Genomic DNA, 21741 nt, shown 5'->3' with positions numbered 1-21741 from the left:
TCTTCCAGATTGTCTAAATTGTTGGTGTATAGTTGCTCATAATATGTTCTTAAAATTTTTCTGTATTTCTGAGGTGTTGGTTGTCACTTTTCTTTCATTTCTGATTTTATTGGGGTCCTCTCTCTTCTTCTCTTGATGAGTCTAGTTAAAGATTTGTCCATTTTTGTTTATCTTTCTAAAACTAAAAAACAAGCTCATCGTTTCATTGACTTTTTTTTTTTAAGTCTGTTTTTCATTCATTTCCACTCTGATTTATATTATTTTCTTTCTTGTACTCACTTTGGGCTTTGTTTGCTGTTCTTTTTCCAGTTTCCTTAGGTGTAAAGCTAAACTATTTATTTGATATTTTTCTTGTATTCTTAAGGTAGGCCTGCATTGCTATGAATTTCCATTTAGGACTGCTTTCACTGTGTCCCATAGATTTTGGGTCACTCTTTTCATTTTCATTTTTCTCAAGGTATCTTTTGATTTCTTCTTTGATCTCATTGTTGACCTATTCATTATTATTATTGTTATTTTAAATTTTATTGGGGAATATTGGGGGACAGTGTGTTTCTCCTGGCAGTTGTTCTTCAATCTAGTTGTGGAGGGCACAGCTCAGCTCCAAGTCCAGTCGCAGTTTTCAATCTTTAGTTGCAGGGGGCACAGCCCACCATCCCATGTGGGAATTGAACTGGCAACCTTGTTGAGAGCTTGCGCTCTAACAAACTGAGCTATCTGGCTGTCCTTCCAGAAGCTCAGTGGCAGCTCGTTGTCTTCAATTTAGTTGTGGAGGGTGCAGCTCACTGGCTCATGTGGGAATCGAACTGGCAATCATGTTGTTCAGAGCTCACGCTCTAACCACCTGAGGCATCTGGCCGCCCCACCTATTCATTATTTAGTAGCATGTTATTTAGTCTCCATGTGTTTGTGTGTTTTTCAATTTTTTTTCTTGTAATTGATTTCTAGTTTCATACCATTGTGGTCAGAGAAGATGCTTGGTATGATTTCAATCTTCTTAAATTTATTGAGAACTGTTTTGTGGCCTAATATGTGGTCTATCTTGGAAAATGTTCCATTTGAAAAAAATGTGTATTCTGCTGCTTTGGGGTGAAATGCCCTAAAAATATCAATTAAATCTATCTGGTCTAGTGTGTCATTTAAGGTTGCTGTTTCCATTTTGATTTTCTGTCTGGAAGATCTGTCCATTGGTGTCAATGGGGTGTTAAAGTCCCCTATTATGATTGTGTTACTGTTGATCTCTGCCTTTATGTCAGTCAATATTTGCTTTATATATTAGGTGCTCGTATGTTAGGTGCATAAGTGTTTACTAGGATGATGTCTTCTTGTTGGATTGATCCCTTTATTATTATGTAATGTCCTTTTTGTCTCTTATTATAGTCTTCATTTTAAAGTCCATTTTGTCCAATATAAGTATTGCTACTCCAGATTTTTGGTCTTTTCCATTTGTGTGAAATATTCTTTTTCCATCCTTTTGCATTCAGTCTGTGTGTGTCTTTGGGTCTGAGGTGGGTCTATGGTAGACAGCATATGCATGGGTCTTGTTTTCTTATTCACTCAGCTATCCTATATCTTTTGATTGGATTGTTTAATCCATTTACATTTAAAGTAATTATTGATAGGTACATAGTTATTGCCTTTTTATTATTCATGTTTTTGATCTTCATTTATTTGTTTTCTCCTTTATTCTGCTTAAAGAAATCCTTTTAACATTTTTTGTAATACTGGCTTGGTGGTAATAAATTCCTTTAGCTTTTTTCTTGTCTGGGAAGCTCTTTATCTCTACTTCAATTTTAAATGATAACCTTGCTGGGTAGAGTATTCTTGGTTGTAGGCCCTTGTTTTTCATCACTGAATATTTTCTGCCACTCCCTTCTGACCTGCAAAGTTTCTGTTAAGGAATCATCTGACAGTCTTATGGGAGCTCCCTTGTAAATAACTAGTTGGATTTAACCTTTAGCATTTTAATTATGATGTGTCTTGGTGTGGGCCTGTTTGGGTTCATCTTGTTTGGGACACTGTGTGCTTTCTGGCCTTGTATGTCTATTTCCTTTGCTAAGTTAGGGAAGTTTTCAGTCATTATTTCTTTAGGTCCTCAATTTCTTGCTTCCTCTCTTCTCCTTTTGGTACTCCTATGATGTGAATGCTGTTGTCCCAGCATTGATGTTGTCCCACAAGTCCTTAAACTATCTTCATTTTTTGTGTGTCATCCTTGTGCAGGGGCCATGCTAATCTTCTCTGTATCGTTACAATTTTAGTGTATTCTTCATTTCAGTTATCATATTCTTTATTTCTGACTGGTTCTTTTTATGGTTTCTATGTCTTTCTTTATGTCTATCTCTTTGTTGATACTCTCACTAAGTTCCTTAAGCATTCTTATAATCCTTGTTTTAAACTCTGTCTCTGGTGGGCTAGTTGCCTCCATTTCATTTAGTTCTATTTCTGGAGGTTTCTTCTGGTCTTTTATTTGGAACATGTTTCTTTGTTTCCTTATTCTGGCTGCCTCTCTGTGTTTGCTTCTATGTATTAGGTAGATCTCCTATGTCTCTCAGTCTTTGCTGGGTGGCCTTATGTAGTATGTGTCCTGTGTGGTCCAATGGTTTCATCTTTCTTATCTCCTGTGCATGTATTACAGGAGAGTCCCTTGAGTGGGTTGTGTGTTTTCTTGTTGTAATTGAGCTTTGATTGCTTTTGATTTGTCATTGAGTGGGATTGACTCCCAGGGGGCTGACTGACAGTGAGGACTGGCTATGCCCACACTGTATGAGCTGCTGTGTGGGAGCTGACCCTTCAGAGGAAGCTTTGCTCCCATGGGCTCTTGTGTTTTGGGTGTGCCATTTGAGGGGCTAACCAGGTAGTGTTCTGGTGTGATCTGCAGCTGGCCTCTGGGTGTGTTTATTCTGGTGTCTCTTGGGAGGGGCTCCCATGGAGGCCAATTTCAGCTTTGCCTGTTATCAGCTCACGGCTACCTGGTAGGAGTCATAAAGCTATATGTGGCTGGCTGCTGTATGTGCTGGACCTGGAGGCTTGTGGGGGTGGCCTCGCTGTGAATTCAGCCTGGGTGCCACCTGTGGGCCTGAGGCAGCTCAGCAAAAGGCCCAGGGCTCCCTAGGCCTATTGCCACCTGCCAGCTGCCCATAAGTCCCAGCTGTGGAAAGAGCCTCCTTAGGTGTGCAGGCTGGGCTGGGTGACCCAATGTTGAGAGTGCCCTTGGCAATGCAGCACTAGCTGGGTGAGACAAAGTCCCAGGGAGTCACGAGACATGGCCCATGGTTTTTACAAAGTTAATACAGACTCAGTTCTTATACTGGTGCCTGGCCTGTGACCACTTCACACAATAGCCCAAGAATATCACAGCCAGCCACCACTCACCTCAGGGCAGTGTCTGGCCTGTGAACACTTTGCAAAATGCCCTTAGAACACCACAGCCAGCCAGATTTGCCCCAGGCTTGCAAATCCCCCAGAGCTGCCCAAGACTGGCTGCAGCACAGGTTTTGGGTCACTGTCCACCACCAACATCTCCCTGGGCTGTCACCTGCCATCTGCTGTTGTAAAAGTCTTTTGTGTCTTGTGAGGCAGGACTGGCTACCCAGGCACTGAGAGTGCCCCTGGCAATGCAGCTCTAGGTGAGCAGAGTGGGTTTCCAGGGAGCTAAGGGGTGTGGTCAGTGGTTTCTACAAAATCAGTCTTGGCTCCGGGCACTGGTGCTGGACCTGCAACCACATCGCAAAAATGCCCTGAGAACACCTCAACCAGCCACTGCCCATCTCTGCACCACAGGTTCCTGAGAGCTGACCAAGAGATGCTGCAGCACAGGTTTTGCATCACTGCTTACCAGCAAATGTTTCCCAGACTGCCATGCGCCATCTGCCACTGCAGAAAGACTTCTGCAGCCTGTGGGGTGTGGCCAGCAGTCCAGCAGTCAAGAATGTCCTGGGCAATGTAGCACCATCTATGCAGGGGGTGGGCATGCACTCACGGATTCTACCAAACCAATGCTGTTCCAGACTTAGACATTTAGGGGAGGACATATTCAATACTGAAAAGATGGTGCTCTGCTGTAGGCCAAATGTGTGCCAGGCTCCACACAGGGACAACAATGGCTCCTGTCCCTCTAGCTCCTGCCCCAAAGCCACACAACTCAGTCCTTCCCCGCACGTCCCTGGTCCTTCCATGCTGCCACCCATCCACCAGAGACCAGGCGAATGCCCACAAGCAAGCAAGTCCATGTGCAGTCTCTACAAGAGGGTATCTGGGTTTCTATCCATCCTCCACCCCACAGGGATGAGCAAAGTGGTCACTGATTTTCACTGCCAGATGTCATGGGAACTTCTCTTCTTGGCACAAGACCCCTGGGCTGAGGAACCTGGTATGGGGCTGGGACTCCTCCCTCTTCAGGGGGAACCTCTGACACCAAGGTTTCCCTCTCATCATTCAACCAACATCTGTGGGTTTGGGTTCAGCCTGCTTCGCGTCTTCTCCCCTCCAACCAGTCATAATGTGGCTTCTTCTTTATATCCTTAGTTATAGAGGCTCTGTTCAGCTAGTCTTCAGTTGATTCCTGAGGTTGCTTGTTCTATAACTTATTTGCAATTTTGGTGTGATCCTGGGATGCAGTAGGCATTGTATTTACCTAATCCACCATCTTGGACTTCCTAACTCCTATTTTTTTTAACAGCTTTATTGAGATGTAGTTCACATCCCATATAATTCACCCACTTAAAGTGTACAATTCAGTGGCCTTTATATCTTCACAGTTATGTGCAAATTATCACCACACCAATTTTAGAAGATTTTCATCATCCCCAAAAGAAACCCTATACCTTTTAGCTATCATCTCCCCATCCCCCTATTACTCTCCAGTCGTAGGCAACAACTAACTGACGTTATTTCTCTATAGATTTCACTATATTAATTACCATCGATATTAATGGAATCATATACTATGTGATCTTTAGTTACTTGACTTCTTTCACTTAGTATAATATTTTCAAGTTTTATTCATGTTTTATAACATGTATCAGTGCTTCATTTCTTTGTATGGCCTAATAACAGTCCATTGTATGGCTATACCACATTTTGTTTTTCCACTTACAAGATGATGGACTTCTGGGTTGTTCTTACCTTTTGGCTATTATGAATAATGCTGCTGTAAACATTCATGTACAAGTTTCTGTGTGGACATATGTTTTCATTTTCCTTAGCTATACATCTAGGATTGGAATTGTTGACTCATGTGGTAACTATGTTTAACCTTTTCAGGAACTATCAGACAGTTTTCCAAAGTAGCTGTGCCATTTTACATTCCCACTTCTGTGTATGAGTGTTTCAATTTCTCCACATCCTTTCCATCTCTTGTTAATATCTGACTTTTAAATTCTAGCCATCCTAGTCGGTATGAAGTGGTATCTGATTGTGGGTTTAATTTACATTTCCCTGAAACTCCTAATGTCTGAGATCACTGGTCTCAGTAAAAGGCAAGGGGGAAAAATCCAAATTATATTTACTGGAATTTTCCTTTAATGACCCCTGCCTGCCCCTGACTCCAGGCCTTCTGTACCTCCTGCAGTTAGTGGCCTGTAGTAAAGCACTGGACTCAGGGGTTTGGGGTAAGGTTGGGTGAATCTTTAAGGAAAGCTTTTTGTTTCCACTGTACCTGTCCTAAGACATCTGCCAGTTCTCATTGACACCCAGTGAGTTTTGAGGCAGGAGGTTTTATTAATCTATGGTGATATCTGTTGGCCAACTTGAATGAAAGGCACATTTGGACCCTGGCACCACTTGGATGTGTTAGAGCCAGCCTTTCCTGTTTTTGAGGCCCTTTAGTCATCTTGCCCTGTCCTTGGGCTTGGGGGCATATGAGCTTCTACTCAAGACCTATATTTTTACACACCCCTCTAAATGTGTCTTGTTCCTTCTTTCTTGTCCCTTATTTCCTTCCTATCCTTCCCCCGAATATAACCATTAACTAGATGGGAAAGTCACTTTTTCCCCTCCTCCAAATGGATATAATAGTAACCTAACTCTCAGGGTAAGTATGAGGATGACATGAAATCATGGGTATGAACTTGCCCTAAGAAGGTCTGGCACAGAGCAGACACTTACCATAAAGCAATTTCCATTTCCATCCCTTCACTCCAGAGCTGGTAGTCCTTCAGATTAAAAAGGTAGCTGACCCCTGACTGAGTGATCGTTTTTTTACCTCCCAATTGTGTAAGCTTATTCCTCCTCTGTGGTCTCAATGCAGAATAGCAGCCAGAAGCAGCAAATGGACAGCCATGACATATGTTTGTTTTCATTTAGGGCAGTTGGTGGCTGAACGCTTTATGCAGAACTAGGAGGTCAGGAAGACTGTGACCAGCACGTCAAGCCTCCCCCTCTGTGGGATAATAATGACTTCTGCCATCACTCAAACATGGAAAATAAACCTGCTGGGTGTGAACATGAGAAACCTCGTTCCTTTCCAGCCTGATTCCAGGCTAAACCAACAGGGCAATGTACTTTTAGAACATTGAACAGCCAGGAGGTTCATGTAGAAGCAGCTGACAGAAAATCCTAGGTACTTGATGGGGTGGCAAGCTTGGAGACAAGAGGCACCTGAATGCCTGAAACAGGAGATGCTAAATTACATGTGTGGGGAAAAACAGCTACCAGGATTATTGGAAATTGTGAGAGAAGTGCAGGCGGGTTAGGGAGCAATCAGTAAACTCCCTCTGCCAGGGTGCTTTGGCCAAATCCCTAAGGCCAGTTTGCATAAATTGCTTGTCCTGTCCTAACCTGCTTTTGGCCAAAGCCCCCTACCACTGAGGGGATATTTAGTGTCTATCTGAAAGTGAACAACATCCCCTGCCTGCAAGTTTCCAGGCAGAATTGGATTGAGTCTGTCTCTTCTATACCAACCTCCCCACTTCTCACCCTTCACCCCCACCCACCCCCAGCAGCCCCATGACTGACAGCTCCCTTACCTGGAAGCCGGCCAAGCCAGTGGGGGTAAATCAACTGTCCTGGAGCCCCATGTTAGTTTTCTGGGCTTCAGCAGTATTTTTGGAGTTCACTGTCTATATCTAATGTGTATAATTGAGTGAAAATGGCTCATAGTTCAGTTGAGTTAATCTCAGTAGCTGCCCATCCCCCTGGGGCTTGCTCCCTGAGCATTTCTTTCTGGAAAAGCGTGTGACCACAACAGCAGGGAGTACATGTCAGCCAGCCCTGGTCCTGTTCCCAGGTGATACGAGACCCCATTGTTGGAGCTGAGCTCCCCATTTGGAAGTGTGATGTTGCAATAAACTGGAGTTTTGAATCTTATTCCTTGGTGACTCTCTGAAAGAAGACAAAAAATAAAAATAAAAGAAAACTAGAGAGGAACTTTCCAGAAACCCATTTCTCAATCAATTTCCTAATTTCTCATTAACTAGTGTTCCAATGGAAAGCAGTTATTTGAACACTTTTATCTTATCCTCACATTCTGAGTCTTCCTAGATGAACAGCTTTCAAAAATTAACCCGGCCCATTGCCGCCTCTGTGGTGTGGTGTGTGTGTGTGTGTGTGTGTGTGTGTGTGTGTGTGTGTGTGTGTGTTTTCAAATCTTTTATAACCAATCAGAGCACTTGCTGCTTTGTTTTCCAAACCAAAACCCTTTTGGTTTGGTATTTTCATTTCTAGGATCTGAAACCACTCTACGCTAACCGGTGCCACTATGTTCCCAAGACATCACAGAAGGAAGCTGAGGAGGTGAGCCAGAATGAGGCTGTATGTGTTATCTTTTGGGAAAGTCTCCTGTTCTGTGCCTAAAACCTTCTTTCTTCTACTCTTTTCCAGGGGCTTAAAGCTTACTGCTAGGTATTTGTAATTGATTTGCTCAGTGGATGAGAGCACAGTGCTAATGAAGCTATGGTAATAGGTTGGAGCCTCAGGATGCCTAATCAGATTTATTCTGTTCTGTGGCCATAGGCTGCCCCCTCTGAACCCAGCAGGCAGCCTCTCAGTGTTTGGTTTTGATCCCAAGAGGGACAGATGAGAGTGGAGAAGCCACAAGGCAGGGTCCTCCCCATGTCTATGGATGATGGTTCAGTTGCCCATGGTTCAGGTGCCCAAGCTGGAAGAAAAGCAGGAACCCCACCAAGGCACTAGCCCTGGACTAGGGGGCACAGCCTGAGTCCCACACACAGAAGGAGTCAAGAATCCAAATGAGGGTGATTGAGATGCCTTGTCCACTTGGAGATTCTGGAGTGGCCAGGACTGTCAGCCTGCCCCTCTCATGACACCCCCAAGAGGCCATTCTGATAATGCTTGAAGTGGGCACATAAGACTCTCTCCTGCCCCACAGAGCTCTCCTTGTGTTCCACGTTGGTTCACACAAAAGCTTTCATTTCAGTACACAGAAGCCCCTCCACAACCCAGAGATTACTTTCATAGGAAACTCTACTGTGTGCTTCTAGGAACTTTGACAACTTGGTTCTCTGTTAACCTCAAATTAAAAGTCAGTTGCTCCCCCTCCCCACGCCAGAATAGTTAGAAAATTTTTAAACTTGTGATTGGGAGAAAAGAGAGACAAGTAGATATAAAATGGCCAGTGCATTGCACAATTTCAGGGGAAGCCATTCTACATAAAATACAATGTGAACGGTGCCCTTGCAGTGGGGCGAAGCAATGGCCCTGCTGTCAAGGCATCAGGGCAAATACGCTTTTTTATGGCTCTGCTGTCCACTTACCTCCTTTTGCTAATCTTAAGCACAAATTTACCATTTTCTAACTATCCTTGGGTTAGAAGGGAGGAATAGAAATGTGTATGCTTGTCCAAAATACAGTGAGCATTTTTGGATGAAGGACCTAATATAGAAAAAAGAACCCATTTACTAGGAATATTCTCTATAACACAGAATTTACAAGCACTTCATTGCATCCATGATTAAGAGAGCCTGGAAAATTTCTTACCAACAAAGGACAGTAAATGGAAATTAATCTTTAAACATTTTGCCAACTCAAGATGTATAAAATGTAATTGCTCTTCTCTTCATTTCATCGTGATTGCTTTCTTGTGTTAACTGTAAAAATATTAATAATGACTTCTGTAGGTTCACTTGTAACCCTGGTCCCCTAACCCTATTTTTCCTACATAAGGTCATAAGTTCCTCAACCAAAAATTCTCCTTCCACGAGGGTTATGAGGAACCTTACCCAGGCAGCTAGAGAGGTACCATTGTACTTCAGAGTGCATGTGATTGTCCCTCTGCCTTCCTTCACATCTGATCCCCTTTCTTCCTGTACCTACCCTGATTTCTCTTTCCCTTTTTCTCATTTCCTACCATCCATTTGTTCTTCTGTCCATCCTTCCATCCGTCGTTCCTCCTCTCAATCTCTACCCTTCAGGGATGGGGCACCCTTCAGTTTATTAGGGCTGTGGCTGAGGCTGGACATAAGCACAGCTACACAGTGACTTGCCTCATGCACAAGTTCAACCAACACCCTGTCCAGCCTCATCCCTCCCATGTGTTTGTGTGTTCATCTCACAGCCATCTTTACTGTCTCCATCAGTCGCTAACTCACATTTCCAATCCCAGAGTGTCCTGGCTCCCGTGCAATATCAGCTCATGTCCTCACTGTTGTGTGCCCTCAGGTGAACTGCCCTCACCTCAGCCGTGAATTCTGCACTCCTCGCATCCGGGGCAACACCTGCTTCTGCTGTGACCTCTACAACTGCGGCAAGTAAGAGCTGAGCCTCTAGGCACAGAAATAATGGTTTTACCACAATGGATACTAGAAAGGCTAGGGTGGGTGAAGGGCGCACAATAAAGATCAGAGAAGTAGAAGACACTGGTCGGTCAACAAATTTCAGCTCACATTCATTACCTGCCTTCTCTGTGCCAGGCAGCATGCTAAGTGTTTTTAAATATTTGATCTCATTTAATTCTTATTTATGATGTATATAGAATTATTATCCCCATTTTACAGATGATGAGAGTGAGGCTCAGAGGAAACAGACAACTAGCCCAACGTCACACAGAGCTTGAAAATGGTAGAAGTGTCCAAACCCAGTTCTAGGTCCAATTTCAACAACATTCAACAAGTTGTTATTGAGCACTTTCTCTGTGTATGGCCTTATTCTAGACACTGGAGATTCAGCAGCAAACAAAGCAAAAGTCCTTGTCCTCGTGGAACTTGTATTTTATTAGGGAAGGCAGTCAATAAACACATGAATACATAACATGCCACGTGTTGATCAGAGCTCTGAATAAAAAATGAAGCAAGAGAGGTAGATATATAGTGACAGGAAGGGACTGTGTGTAGTGTGTTAGATGGAGTAACAAGGGAAGGCCTCTTTGAGGAGGTGACATTTGTGCAGAGACTTGAGTGATATGAGAGGGCAACGCAAGTAGGTACCTGGAGGAAAAGAGTTTCAAGCAGGGGGAACAGTAAGTGCAAAGACCCTGAGGAGCAGGCTTGGTGCTAGTTCTGTTACTACCACTTGGCTCTCTGCCCTTCAATTGTGAAAACATCATTTAGTCTTTTTAAAAAAACATATTTAGGAGCTAGGAATACAGAGACTACCGCTGAGGAGCTTACAGACTAGTAGGGAAGACAGACATGTGAACAATTGATTGAAATATAGTGTGATAAGTGTGGTAGGGATCAGAGGATGTACTGGGGACACTAGCAACCCAAATAACTGAAAGTCAGAGTTGCTGAGGGGTGGGCAATGTCAAGTATGACTTCATGCGGAAGCTGAGACTTAAAGCATAAGTGGGGAGTCAGGAAACAAACAAAAATGGAGGGGAGGTGGAGAGGGCATTCCAAGGAGTTGTGGGGATGGGGGTAGTTATAAAAGGGGATAGTAAGTGAGGGCAGAGTTGTAGTCACAGGTCATATCACGGAGGGCTCATTGGCCATAAGAATGCCTTTGGACTTGACCTTGTAAACAGTTGGGATCCATTGAAGGGTATAGCATGGAAGACGGATTTGAGTGGTTAGAGAGGATGCAGCTAGGGGGCCCCTGCAAGAGTTTAGGCCAAAGAGAGTGAAGACAAGATTAAGTTGGTTTGGGGACAATAGAATATTATATATTTTAAGAACAATTTAGAAGGTGGAATTGACAGAAATGTGTGAGCAGGTAATGCAGAGCGCAAGTGAATAGACCTGCCTGTGGGGTGTGTCAGCCAATGCCTGCCCGTACACATATTCTCCAGATTCTCAGTGCAGGAGTGCTGAGGGTCAGGAAAGGGAGGGAGGAAGGGAGGAGTTTGCAGAAAGGGCCTGAATGGAGCCGGATCCAGAGGGGTTGATGGATGCAGCCCCCTCCTCACTTATATCCCCTACTCTCGGTATTGGGAGGCCAGTTTCTCTGTGTTGTGGATTAAGACCTGACAGACCAGGGGTGGGGAGAAAAAGGGGGTTCTAACACCAGCCCTTTACTGTGTTCACTATCACCAGTCTCATTTCATTAACAGGTTTAGCAGAATAAGAGAAACTTAAAGACTCAAATGAGGTTTGGGGATTATCTGGGAACTTCAACTATTCATGGTGTAATAATAACTAACACTTGTAAAGGACTTCCCTCCTAGCAGCCATGAGTGAGAGCTGGCTATAATTGTACTTCCTGAGCCCATCCTTCCAAAAATGGTCAAAGGAATGGAAAATAGGCCCCAGGGCAATTGGGATTCTTTGCTATCTTTCCTCTTGCTTCTCCTTATCCCTTTCTCCCCTTCCCTCTCTTTTTCCCTCTTTCCTCCTCTTGACAGCCTCTTCCCTTCTCTTTTTCACTCCTTTCTACTTCTCCCCACTTCATGGCCTCCTGGGGCAAGGGCTGGGAGCTGGCCAGAATGGAGCCTGAGATCCAAGAAGAAGACAGGAGGCCTACTGAGGGAGTTGAAAAGTGATTCCTTGCAGACACACCTTTCTTTCTGCAATTAGGAATATTTTCTGAAAAAGGTTTGAATAAACTAAATCCTACTTTAAATTCCATTTAGCTGAGGCCTTAGGTGAATTTTTTTGAAAGTGGTGACTCAAGCCCAATTTATCTTACTGTCAATCTGAACTTCATAATAACTGACTTTCTAACAAGTTATGCCAGTATTGTCTTCAAGGCTTTAAAGGAATTTTGTGAAGAGCTGTGATAAATTCTGGGCTTCCTAAAGGTAGTGAATGTGACTTCATCTTATCTATATCCCTAGGCCCCAGCACAGAACCGGTCATGAATAAAGACCTGATGAAAAAGGAGTGACATTTGTTGAAAAGAAACAGAAAGAGTAATGTCCTTTTCACAAGGAAAATAATATATGGGACTAGGCAACTAAGAGGGGTTATAGGAATGCTGCTCCTAAAGATCTTCAAGCCTGGAAATGGTTTTCACCTACCTGATGCTGGGAGAGCTGTCCCAGGCAGCAGTCATTGCCCTTTCTCAAGTCTGTCATGCTAAGATTCCAAGGACAAGGACAAAAGCACTTACTGAGCTTTTCATCAGGAAACAGTACTACTAGTTCATAAACTAAGACCATGAGACTTAAGAAGTGGTGATCCTACAACAGAGGGAAAAGTTTTATTTTGACCTGAGCTTTTTCCAGCCATCACTGATGAGACTTAAACTGCAGGCCTAAATATAGCTAGCCACAAACATTCTGAGGCTCAGAGACTTTAATTTTGCCGAATGCATATTTGTTTTCCTCACACAAAGCCTATTTTTAATCAATTGCCAGCTCCTCCAGTCCATTTCCTGGAAATGAGGCCAAGAAAAAAAGTGGGAACAAACACATCAGGCAGTCATTTGTACAGTGCTATGGAAACACAGAGTTTCTACTGTCCCCTCAAACCCACAGACCTTCTCTGACGTCAGGGGCAATGAGGTTTTAATACCAAGCATAGATTATTCCATTTAGCTTTGTGCAGGATGGTGGCTTTCTCTAGGACACAGGTCTTTAGCAGCAGCTTTTCAGAGTACTCTACTCAGCTTTGGAGAGGTCAAGTCAATATCACTGGTTTTCAGTGTATAACCTAAAGGAAATGAAAGAAAATGGGAGTGGTTTGTGAACTGCTTCAGTTGGTAATAAAATGAAAGACGAGAGCCTATTTTCATTCATTCCTCCCTTGACAAAGTTTTATTGAGCTCCTACTATGTGCCAAGAACTGGTCTAAAAGAATACCAATCAATAAAACATAATTTTGCCCTTAAGGGACTCAGTTTACCAGGGAGATTGTAGGAGGGGGTTTTAGAGCAAGTACATGCAATGAGAGAGATATGCACAGAGATTGCCCATTGCCACTGCCTATCCATCAAGTTGGTGAATAGTTCCAGGGCCCTGTTGAAGAGCAGAAGCATGCCCTTCTGCCTTATCCAAGATCTGTTGTCTCCTACTCTGTTAAAAGGGGTCTGAAATACAGAGACGTTATCTGTTTCTCCAGGCATACCCAGCACATTGAGAGCAAGGGGGTGAGAGCCCATACTGGGTAATCAATCTCATGATCAATGCAATGATCAGTCTTTAAACTCAGTTACTCATTCACCAAGTACGTATTTATTGATGACCTATAATGTTTCTACCACTGTGCAAGACAGTGAGGGAGAAACAAAAGAAGTTAAGAGATGCCCCTTGCCCTCAAGAGGTTATAATTTGGACAGAGACATCATGTCCACCTTGGCCTTGGTTGTAGCTTCACCACCCAGCACAGTACTCAGCACTGAGTAGGCTCTCAATAAACATTGGATTAAATGAATAGCTGAATTATTGACATATGCAAAGTGCCAAACTAAGGAAAAAACAGACTCTCTGAGGCTCTAGGAGTCCAGGGAAAAAGCTAATGAATGGGCACTGGAGTCATTGAAGAAGGCACTAGAGAGTGAGTATTGAAGCTTTTAACAATGGGAATGATTAGGACAGGGAGAGAACAGAAGGCAGTACCTTCCACACAGGGAAAGAAATATAAGCAAAGGTTTGAGATAAGTGCCCAGCATGGCCAGTTTGGGGCTTCTGAGGACTCCAGCATGGCTGGAGTGTGAACTCCATTTTGGAGTCAGATTACGGCAGGCTGAGGAATTTAGACACGTTTTCCTGAAGGTAATGGGGAGCCATCGAAAGGCTTTGATTAAATGAATGACTTAGTTTTAAAAATGTTTTAGGAAGCTTACTCATGCAGTGGTAGGGGCTAGCAGGAGAGCCCTGTAGTCATGAAGGTTTGAGAGTGGGAGTATTGAGAATGCAAAAGGTGGAATTTCAGAGGAAGCTCTGCCTAGAGACTGAATCAAATAGAATCGTGAATCTCAAACAGAAAAAAAGCACATTATTTTGCTAAATCCTGAACCAGATATAAGAATTAACATTCTCTTGCTTCATAGTTCAATAAAAAAATATTTCAATAGCTGCTGAACCTGCTCAAACTGAAACTAAACATATATTCTCTACAATTATTGAATATTATAAAATGAGCTACTGACCTAACCCCAGGTTGTGGCCTGTGCCTTTAAAGTCTTAATGCCTTTAAGAACAAGATTCAACTGTTTGAATCGTGTTGCCAGAGGTTGGCTCTTAGAAGGGAAAAAAGTACAGTTGCATGTTTTTGTGAGGGTTCTTATTATGTGCTGGAATATTGCTTTCGTGCATTCTCTAATTAAATCCCCCAGGCCCAGAAAGGTTAAGAAAGTTGCTCAGGGTCAGATAGCAAATAAGTGACAGAACCAGGTTCAAATGCAGTCCTATTCCAGAGTCTGCCATGCCATACTGCCTATCTATATGTATTATCAGCCTGCCCTCAGTGTCTTAGGAGGTAGGCAAAGATAATTTTGGGGCAGTCAGAAACTGACTCTTAAGCCTCTCCTGGGCCTCTTCAACGCCATATTCCCCCTTAACACAAGCCTGCTCTTTCCAGGGCATAGTCTTTGTCCAGCTGTGTGCTTTTGAGCAGTAAGTAATCTGTGTGTCCTCCCGGCCCCATCCCCAGGACTGAGTACATTGCCAACTAACAGGAGACACTCAGTGTATGCTTGTGGTCTCCTCAGGTATGTTCTGGAACTGAGATCCAGTTCACATTCTGCTGAATTGAAACACCTTTAAAATTCCACTGTGGAAGCTTACTGTGCAAAATAGTGGGTCTCTAACATCAGCACATAAAGGCAGATTCTTGAGCATCGCCCCCTGCCCCTGCAATTCTGCCAGATTCAGTCAGATTGGGGCTTGGCCTAAGAATCTGCATGATAACCATCTTTTTCTCAAAGACGCATACACATACACACAGAGACATCCACAGGCACACACAAATAATGCACTGACACACACAGGCAGGCACACAAACACAGATGATTCTGATACAGGCTGTCTTGTAACCACACTGATTTCAATTCCTTAGAGAAACACTGATTTTAAAGAATTCTAAGATAAATTCATCTGTCAAGTTTAAAAGTGTTTTCTTGTGTGAATAGTGCCCCCTGCCCTGCTCCGATTCATTTGGAGGTTAACCTTTAATTTTTTTCTTTTTCATTTTCGGTGTTCTTATAGCGGGGGAATCACATGTGTTAACCATCGTGATCCCATGGCATTGGGTGTGACTTTCATTTTAAGGATCACAGTGTTTTAGATTCATTATGGATTCCAGTGACCAAGTTTTAAATTAGATTACAACATCCAGGAGGAGAGGAACTTTTATTTAATTCATTCACCAGGTATTTATGTAGCACCAACTATGTGTCAGGCACAGCAGTGAACAAAAGTAACCAACTCTCTGTCCTCAGAGAGCTCATATTCAAGTTGGGCAGACAGATAGACAGTAAAGAAGCAGACAAATTAGTAAGGAATGAGTGTTACAGAGGAATTAGAGAAGGGAAATGTCTTAGCTTGGGCTACTATAACAAAATACCACAAACTGGGTGGCTTCAGCAACAGATATTTATTTTCTCATAATTCTAGAGGCTGGAAGTCTGAGATCAGAGTGCCAGCATGGACAGGATCTGATGAGAGCTTTCTTGCTGGCTTGCAGACAGCAGCCTTCTTTCTGTGTCTTCCTTCACATGGCCTTTTCTCAGTGACTGTGTATGGAGATATCTTCTCTCTCTCTCTCTCTCTCTCTCTCTCTCTCTCTCTCTCTCTCGCCACCAATCTATTAAATTAAGGGCCCCACACTTACAACCTCATTAGCCTTAATTACCTCCTACAAGCCCTTCTCCAAATACGTTACAGTCACATAGAGAGTTAGGGCTTCAACATATGAATATTGTAGGAGGACACAATTCAGTCCATAGTAAGTAATGTGATAGAGTGACTGGGCCTGGGGGGTAGGGATTGTCTTTAAACAGGTTGGTCAGGGAAGGCCTCTCCAAGGAGGTGATAGGTTTTGTGCAGCAACTCAGCTTTAGTTTTTTATTGGGACATTGTTTTTTATGTTCATTGGTGTTTTGCTTTGAGAGAGGAAACACTGAAATCTTTGAAGCCTGAATTTAGATCCCAGCTCTACCTCTTATGACTTGACCAAGTTCCTAACCACTCTGTGCTTCCATTTTTTCATTGGTAAAATGGGAATAGTGATAGTACCTACCTCATAGAATATTGTAAGGATTTGCAGTGCTGTCTAACAGAACTTCGTACAATGATAGAAATGTTCTATTATCTGCTCTGTCCAGTCCAGTCCAGTAACTAGTGTGGCCCTTAGAACTGTGGCTATTGAGCACTTAACATATGGCTGGTGAGAATGAAGAACTGCATTTTTTTATTTTACTTAATGTTAATTAATTTAAATTTAAATACTGGGAGTGCCAAAAATGTATACACATGACTTGTATTCATCTTTTGTTATCGGTATATATTAAGTATTACAATTTTAACACAGTTTTTTCCTTTCTTAAAATGTGTACACATTTTTTGGCACCCTTTGTAGTTACATGTCACTAGTAGCTGCCATATTAGTGCAGATTTAAAATCCTTAGCACTGTGCCTGGCACATAGCAAGTGTCAATAAATGTTATCTAGGATTAGTGTTAGTGAATGATAACAAGTGTTCCTCTGGCAGGTAGGAGTTTTTTGTTTTGTTTTCTTTTTTTTTTTTTTTTTTTTTTTTTACATAAACAGCAATTGTACTCGGATTTATTAAGTGTCTTGTTCCCTAAGTATACTCATGGCTGTCATGTCCCTTATAATAGTTCCCTACCTACCCACTTGTTTTTCACTGAGCTACATGGTAGCCAAAGGCCTAGAGGCCAGCCTGCTCCATGGGAACTGACCGGAGTGTGCTTCTCCCTGTCCAGCCGGGTGGAGATCACCGGTGGGTACTATGAGTACATCGATGTCAGCAGCTGCCAGGACATCATTCACCTCTACCACCTGCTCTGGTCTGCCACCATCCTCAATATCATCGGCCTGTTCTTAGGCATCATCACTGCCGCTGTCCTTGGAGGCTTTAAGGATATGGTAAGGAAGGAAGTGACTCCCCATTCCACACAGGCCCCTGTTGGTGGCCACAGCCAGGCTCAGCAGTTAGGAGCAATGGGGACCCATGTTTTGAATGGAGGAATCAGAAGCAATTGCTTCAAGAATGTAACTGCCTTCAAACATCTCAAGTGGAAGGAGCCAGATAATGCCATCAGTCTGCAAATATTTCTCGTTAATATGAGTTGCCTGTGTTTTTGAGGCACATTCTGAGGGCAGGTGGGAGAGGGAGGGTGTTCTCAATTCTACTGTTCATGCTAGTTATGTAAACATGCCTTCCAAACCCCTCTCCCCACACATGCTTTTAGCAGAAAACTTTTTGTGTAGTCTTTCCCCTAATAGACTTGGGGAGAGAGAGAAGGAAACAGGTTATTTAGCTACAGGTAAAAATAATCCTAGTTTCCCCCTCCCAGGAATTTTGCCCTGGAGTTTCTCCAGAAAGAACATCTGGACTGTTTTTTGTGATTTATTTTTTTGTGCATTTGAAGGGCTAGCCCTAGGCTAAGCTGCTTACCAGGTCTTGTCCTCAACCTCAGCCTCAATCTTAGCTTCCTCACCTTCCCTTTCCTCCCTTTCAACACTTTTCCATCTTTGTGTGTGTGTGTGTGTGTGTGTGTGTGTGTGTGTCTGTCTGTCTGTCTGTCTGCAAAGGCACACCAGGATTCAGCACCCAGTAGGTGCTACATAATAGTGGGCTCCTTCTTTGTTTTGCTTTTAAAGAATTTCTGAGCATTTATTTGCTTATTTAATAAACTTTTTTTTTTTAATTAAATTTATTGGGGTGACAATTGTTAGTAAAATTACATAGATTTCAGGCGTACAATTCTGTATTACATCATCTATAAATCCCATTGTATGTTCATCACCCAGAGTCAGTTCTTCCATCACCATATATTCGATCCCCCTTACCCTCACCTCCCCCCCCCCACCCCCCTTACCCTCTGGCAACCACTAAACTATTGTCCGTGTCTATGAGTTTCTGTTTCTCATTTGTTTGTCTTGTTCTTTTGTTGTTTTTGGTTTATATACCACATTACGAATAGAATTGCCATATGACCCAGCAATCCCTCTCCTGGGTATCTACCCAAAAAATCTGAAAACATTTAGAGATAAAGACATGTGTGCTCCAATGTTCATTGCAGCTTTGTTTACGGTGGCCAAGACATGGAAACAACCAAAATGTCCTTCGATAGATGAATGGATAAAGAAGTTGTGGTACATATACACAATGGAATACTATTCGGCAGTGAGAAAAGATGATATAGGAACATTTGTGACAACATGGATGGATCTTGAGAGAGTAATGCTGAGCGAAACAAGTCAGACAGAAAAAGCAGAGAACCATGTGATTTCACTGATATGTGGTTTATTTAATAAACTTGATCTCAAATTACAAAAATAATAGCTTTAGAGCTCTGATTATCATCCTGGCTTCGTATGAGAATAGAATCACTTGAGGTGCTTCAAAAACCCAGATCCCTGGGCCCCTCCTTAAGATATTCTCATTTAATTGGTTTAAATTGAAGCCCAGGTAATTCTGATCTGCAGCCAGGGTTGAGTACCACTTCTTTCTTTCCTTCCTTCCTTCCTTCCTTCCTTCCTTCCTTCCTTCCTTCCTTCCTTCCTTCCTTCCTTCCTTCCTTCCGTTCTTTTTCTTTCTTCCTTTCTTCCTTCATTCTTTCCTTCCTTCCTTCCTTCCTTCCTTCCTTCCTTCCTTCCTTCCTTCCTTCCCTTCCGCCTTTGGTTTTAATACACTTTTTTTTTTCCTTAATTTTATTAAATTTATTGGGGTGACAATTGTTAGTAAAATTACATAGATCAGGTGTACAATTCTGTATTACATCATCTATAAATCCCATTGTCTGTTCATCACCCAGAGTCAGTTCTCCTTCCATCACCATACATTCGATCCCCCTTACCCTCATCTCCCACCCCCCACCCCCCTGACCCTCTGGCAACCACCAAACCATTGTCTGTGTCTATGAGTTTCTGTTTCTCATTTGTTTGTCTTGTTCTTTTGTTGCTTTTGGTTTATATATCACATATCAGTGAAATCACATGGTTCTCTGCTTTTTCTGTCTGACTTATTTCGCTCAGCATTACACTCTCAAGATCCATCCATGTTGTCACAAATGTTCCTATATCATCTTTTCTTACCGCCGAATAGTATTCCATTGTGTATATATACCACAACTTCTTTATCCATTCATCTATCGAAGGACATTTTGGTTGTTTCCATGTCTTGGCCACAGTAAACAAAGCTGCAGTGAACGTTGGAGCACACGTGTCTTTATGTATAAATGTCTTCAGATTTTTTGGGTAGATACCCAGGAGAGGGATTGCTGGGTCATATGGCAATTCTATTCGTAATTTTTTGAGGAACCTCCACACTGCCTTCCATAACGGCTGCACCAGTCTGCATTCCCACCACCAGTGTATGAGGGTTCCTTTTTCTCCACAGCCTCTCCAACACTTGTTACTATTTGTCTTGTTGATGATAGCCATTCTGACTGGGGTGAGGTGATATCTCATTGTGGTTTTGATTTGCATTTCTCTGATGATTAGTGATGTTCAGCATTTTTTCATATGTCTATTTGCCATTTGTATGTCTTCTTTGGAGAAATGTCTCTTCAGGTCCTCTGACCATTTTTCAATTGGGTTGTTTGTTTTTTGTTCTTGAGTTGTATGAGGTCCTTGTATATTTTGGATATTAGCCCCTTATCGGAGGCACTGTTTGCAAAAATCTTCTCCCATTCAGTTGGTTGCCTCTTTATTTTGTTGATGGTTTCTTTTGCTGTGCAGAAGCTTTTAAGTTTGATATAGTCCCATTCATTTATTTTAGCTTTTACTTCCCTTGACTTTAAAGTCAAATTCATAAAATGATCTTTGAACCCAAGGTCCATAAGTTTAGTACCTATGTTTTCTTTTATGCAGTTTATTGTTTCAGGTCTTAGGTTTAGGTCTTTGATCCATTTTGAATTAATTTTGATACACGGTGACAGATAGCAGTCTAATTTCATTCTTTTGCACGTGGCTTTCCAATTCTCCCAACACAATTTATTGAAGAGGCTGTCTTTTCTCCATTGTATGTTTCTGGTTTCATTGTCGAAAATTATCTGTCCATATTTATGTGGGTTTATTTCTGGATTCTCAATTCTATTCCATTGGTCTGTGTGTCTGTTTTTCTGCCAATGCAATACTGTTTTGATTATTGTTGCTCTATACTACGAGCTGAAGTCAGGGAGTGTGATACCTCTAACATTGTTCTTTTTTTCTTAGGATTACTTTGGCTATTTGGAGACTTTTGTGGTTCCATCCAAATCTGATGATTTTTTTGTTCTATTTCTTTAAAAAATGCCATTGGGATGTTCATGGGGATTGCATTAAATCTGTATATTGCTTTGGGTAATATAGCCATTTTAATTATGTTGATTTTTCCAATCCATGAACACAGAATGCCTTTCCATTTCTTTGTGTCTTCTTCGATGTCTTTAAAAAATGTCTTATAGTTTTCAGTGTATAGCTCTTTCACATCCTTGGCTAAGTTTATTCCTAGGTGTTTTATTCTTTTGTTGCAATTGCAAAAGGAATTTCTTTTCCTGTTTCTGAGATTTCATTGTTAGTATATAGGAATGCAGTGGACTTTTTTACATTGATTTTGTACCCGGCAACTTTACTGTATTCATTTATTGTTTGTAATAGCTTTTTTGTGGAGGCTTTAGGATTTTCTATATCTAGTATGAAGTCACCTGCAAAAGGTGACAATTTGTTTCTAAGAACTTGTCCATTTCTTCTAGGTTGTTGAATTTGGTGGCATATAGTCCTTCATAGTATTCTTGGATGATCCTTTGTATTTCTGTGGTGTCCGTGATAACTTCCCCTTTTACGTTTCTGATTTTGTTAATCAGTGTCTTCTCTCTTTTTATCTTAGTAAGTCTAGCCAAGGGTTTGTCAATTTTGTTAATCTTTTCAAAGAACCATCTCTTTGTCATATTAATTTTTTCTATTGTCTTTTTGTTCTCTATTTCATTTAGTTCTGCTCTAATTTTTGTTATTTCCTTTCTTCTGCTGACCTTGGGTTTTACTTGTTCTTCTTTTTCTAGTTCTTTAAGGTGTAACATGAGGTTATTTATTTGGGAGTTTTCTTGTTTCTTGAGATAGGTCTGTAATGAGATAAATTTCCCTCTTAAAACTGCTTTCGCTGCATCCCAAAAATTTTGGTAGGATGTATTTTCATTGTCATTTGTTTCTATGTATCTTTTGATCTCTCCTCTAATTTCTTCTTTGACCCAGTCCTTCTTTAAAAGTATGTTGTTTAATCTCCATGTATTTGTGTTTTTTTT

The 21741-nt window shown here is 42.0% G+C and overlaps 1 protein-coding gene and 1 non-coding gene across 4 annotated transcripts in view; one reads left to right on the top strand and one right to left on the bottom strand.

The window, feature by feature from the left end:
- TMEM255A (transmembrane protein 255A) overlaps positions 1-21741 on the top strand; it is an 80316-nt gene that overhangs the window by 31375 nt on the left and 27200 nt on the right. The window contains exons 5-8 of one of the 3 annotated variants that reach the window (XM_019719285.2): positions 7663-7731; positions 9121-9192; positions 9616-9704; positions 17218-17380. In XM_019719285.2, coding sequence (XP_019574844.2) covers positions 7663-7731; positions 9121-9192; positions 9616-9704; positions 17218-17380 — 393 coding nt within the window. The remainder of the gene's footprint in view (positions 1-7662; positions 7732-9120; positions 9193-9615; positions 9705-17217; positions 17381-21741) is intronic. The other 2 variants (XM_019719287.2, XM_019719288.2) reach the window with 2 other exon arrangements.
- On the bottom strand, positions 2174-2276 carry LOC141569764 (U6 spliceosomal RNA). Its single transcript, XR_012493564.1, has one exon. It is a non-coding gene; the product is annotated as a U6 spliceosomal RNA (small nuclear RNA).

Source organism: Rhinolophus sinicus, chromosome X (genome assembly GCF_036562045.2).
Source record: "Rhinolophus sinicus isolate RSC01 chromosome X, ASM3656204v1, whole genome shotgun sequence".
Taxonomy (NCBI): domain Eukaryota; kingdom Metazoa; phylum Chordata; class Mammalia; order Chiroptera; family Rhinolophidae; genus Rhinolophus; species Rhinolophus sinicus.
This window is presented reverse-complemented; position numbering and strand designations above follow the sequence as displayed.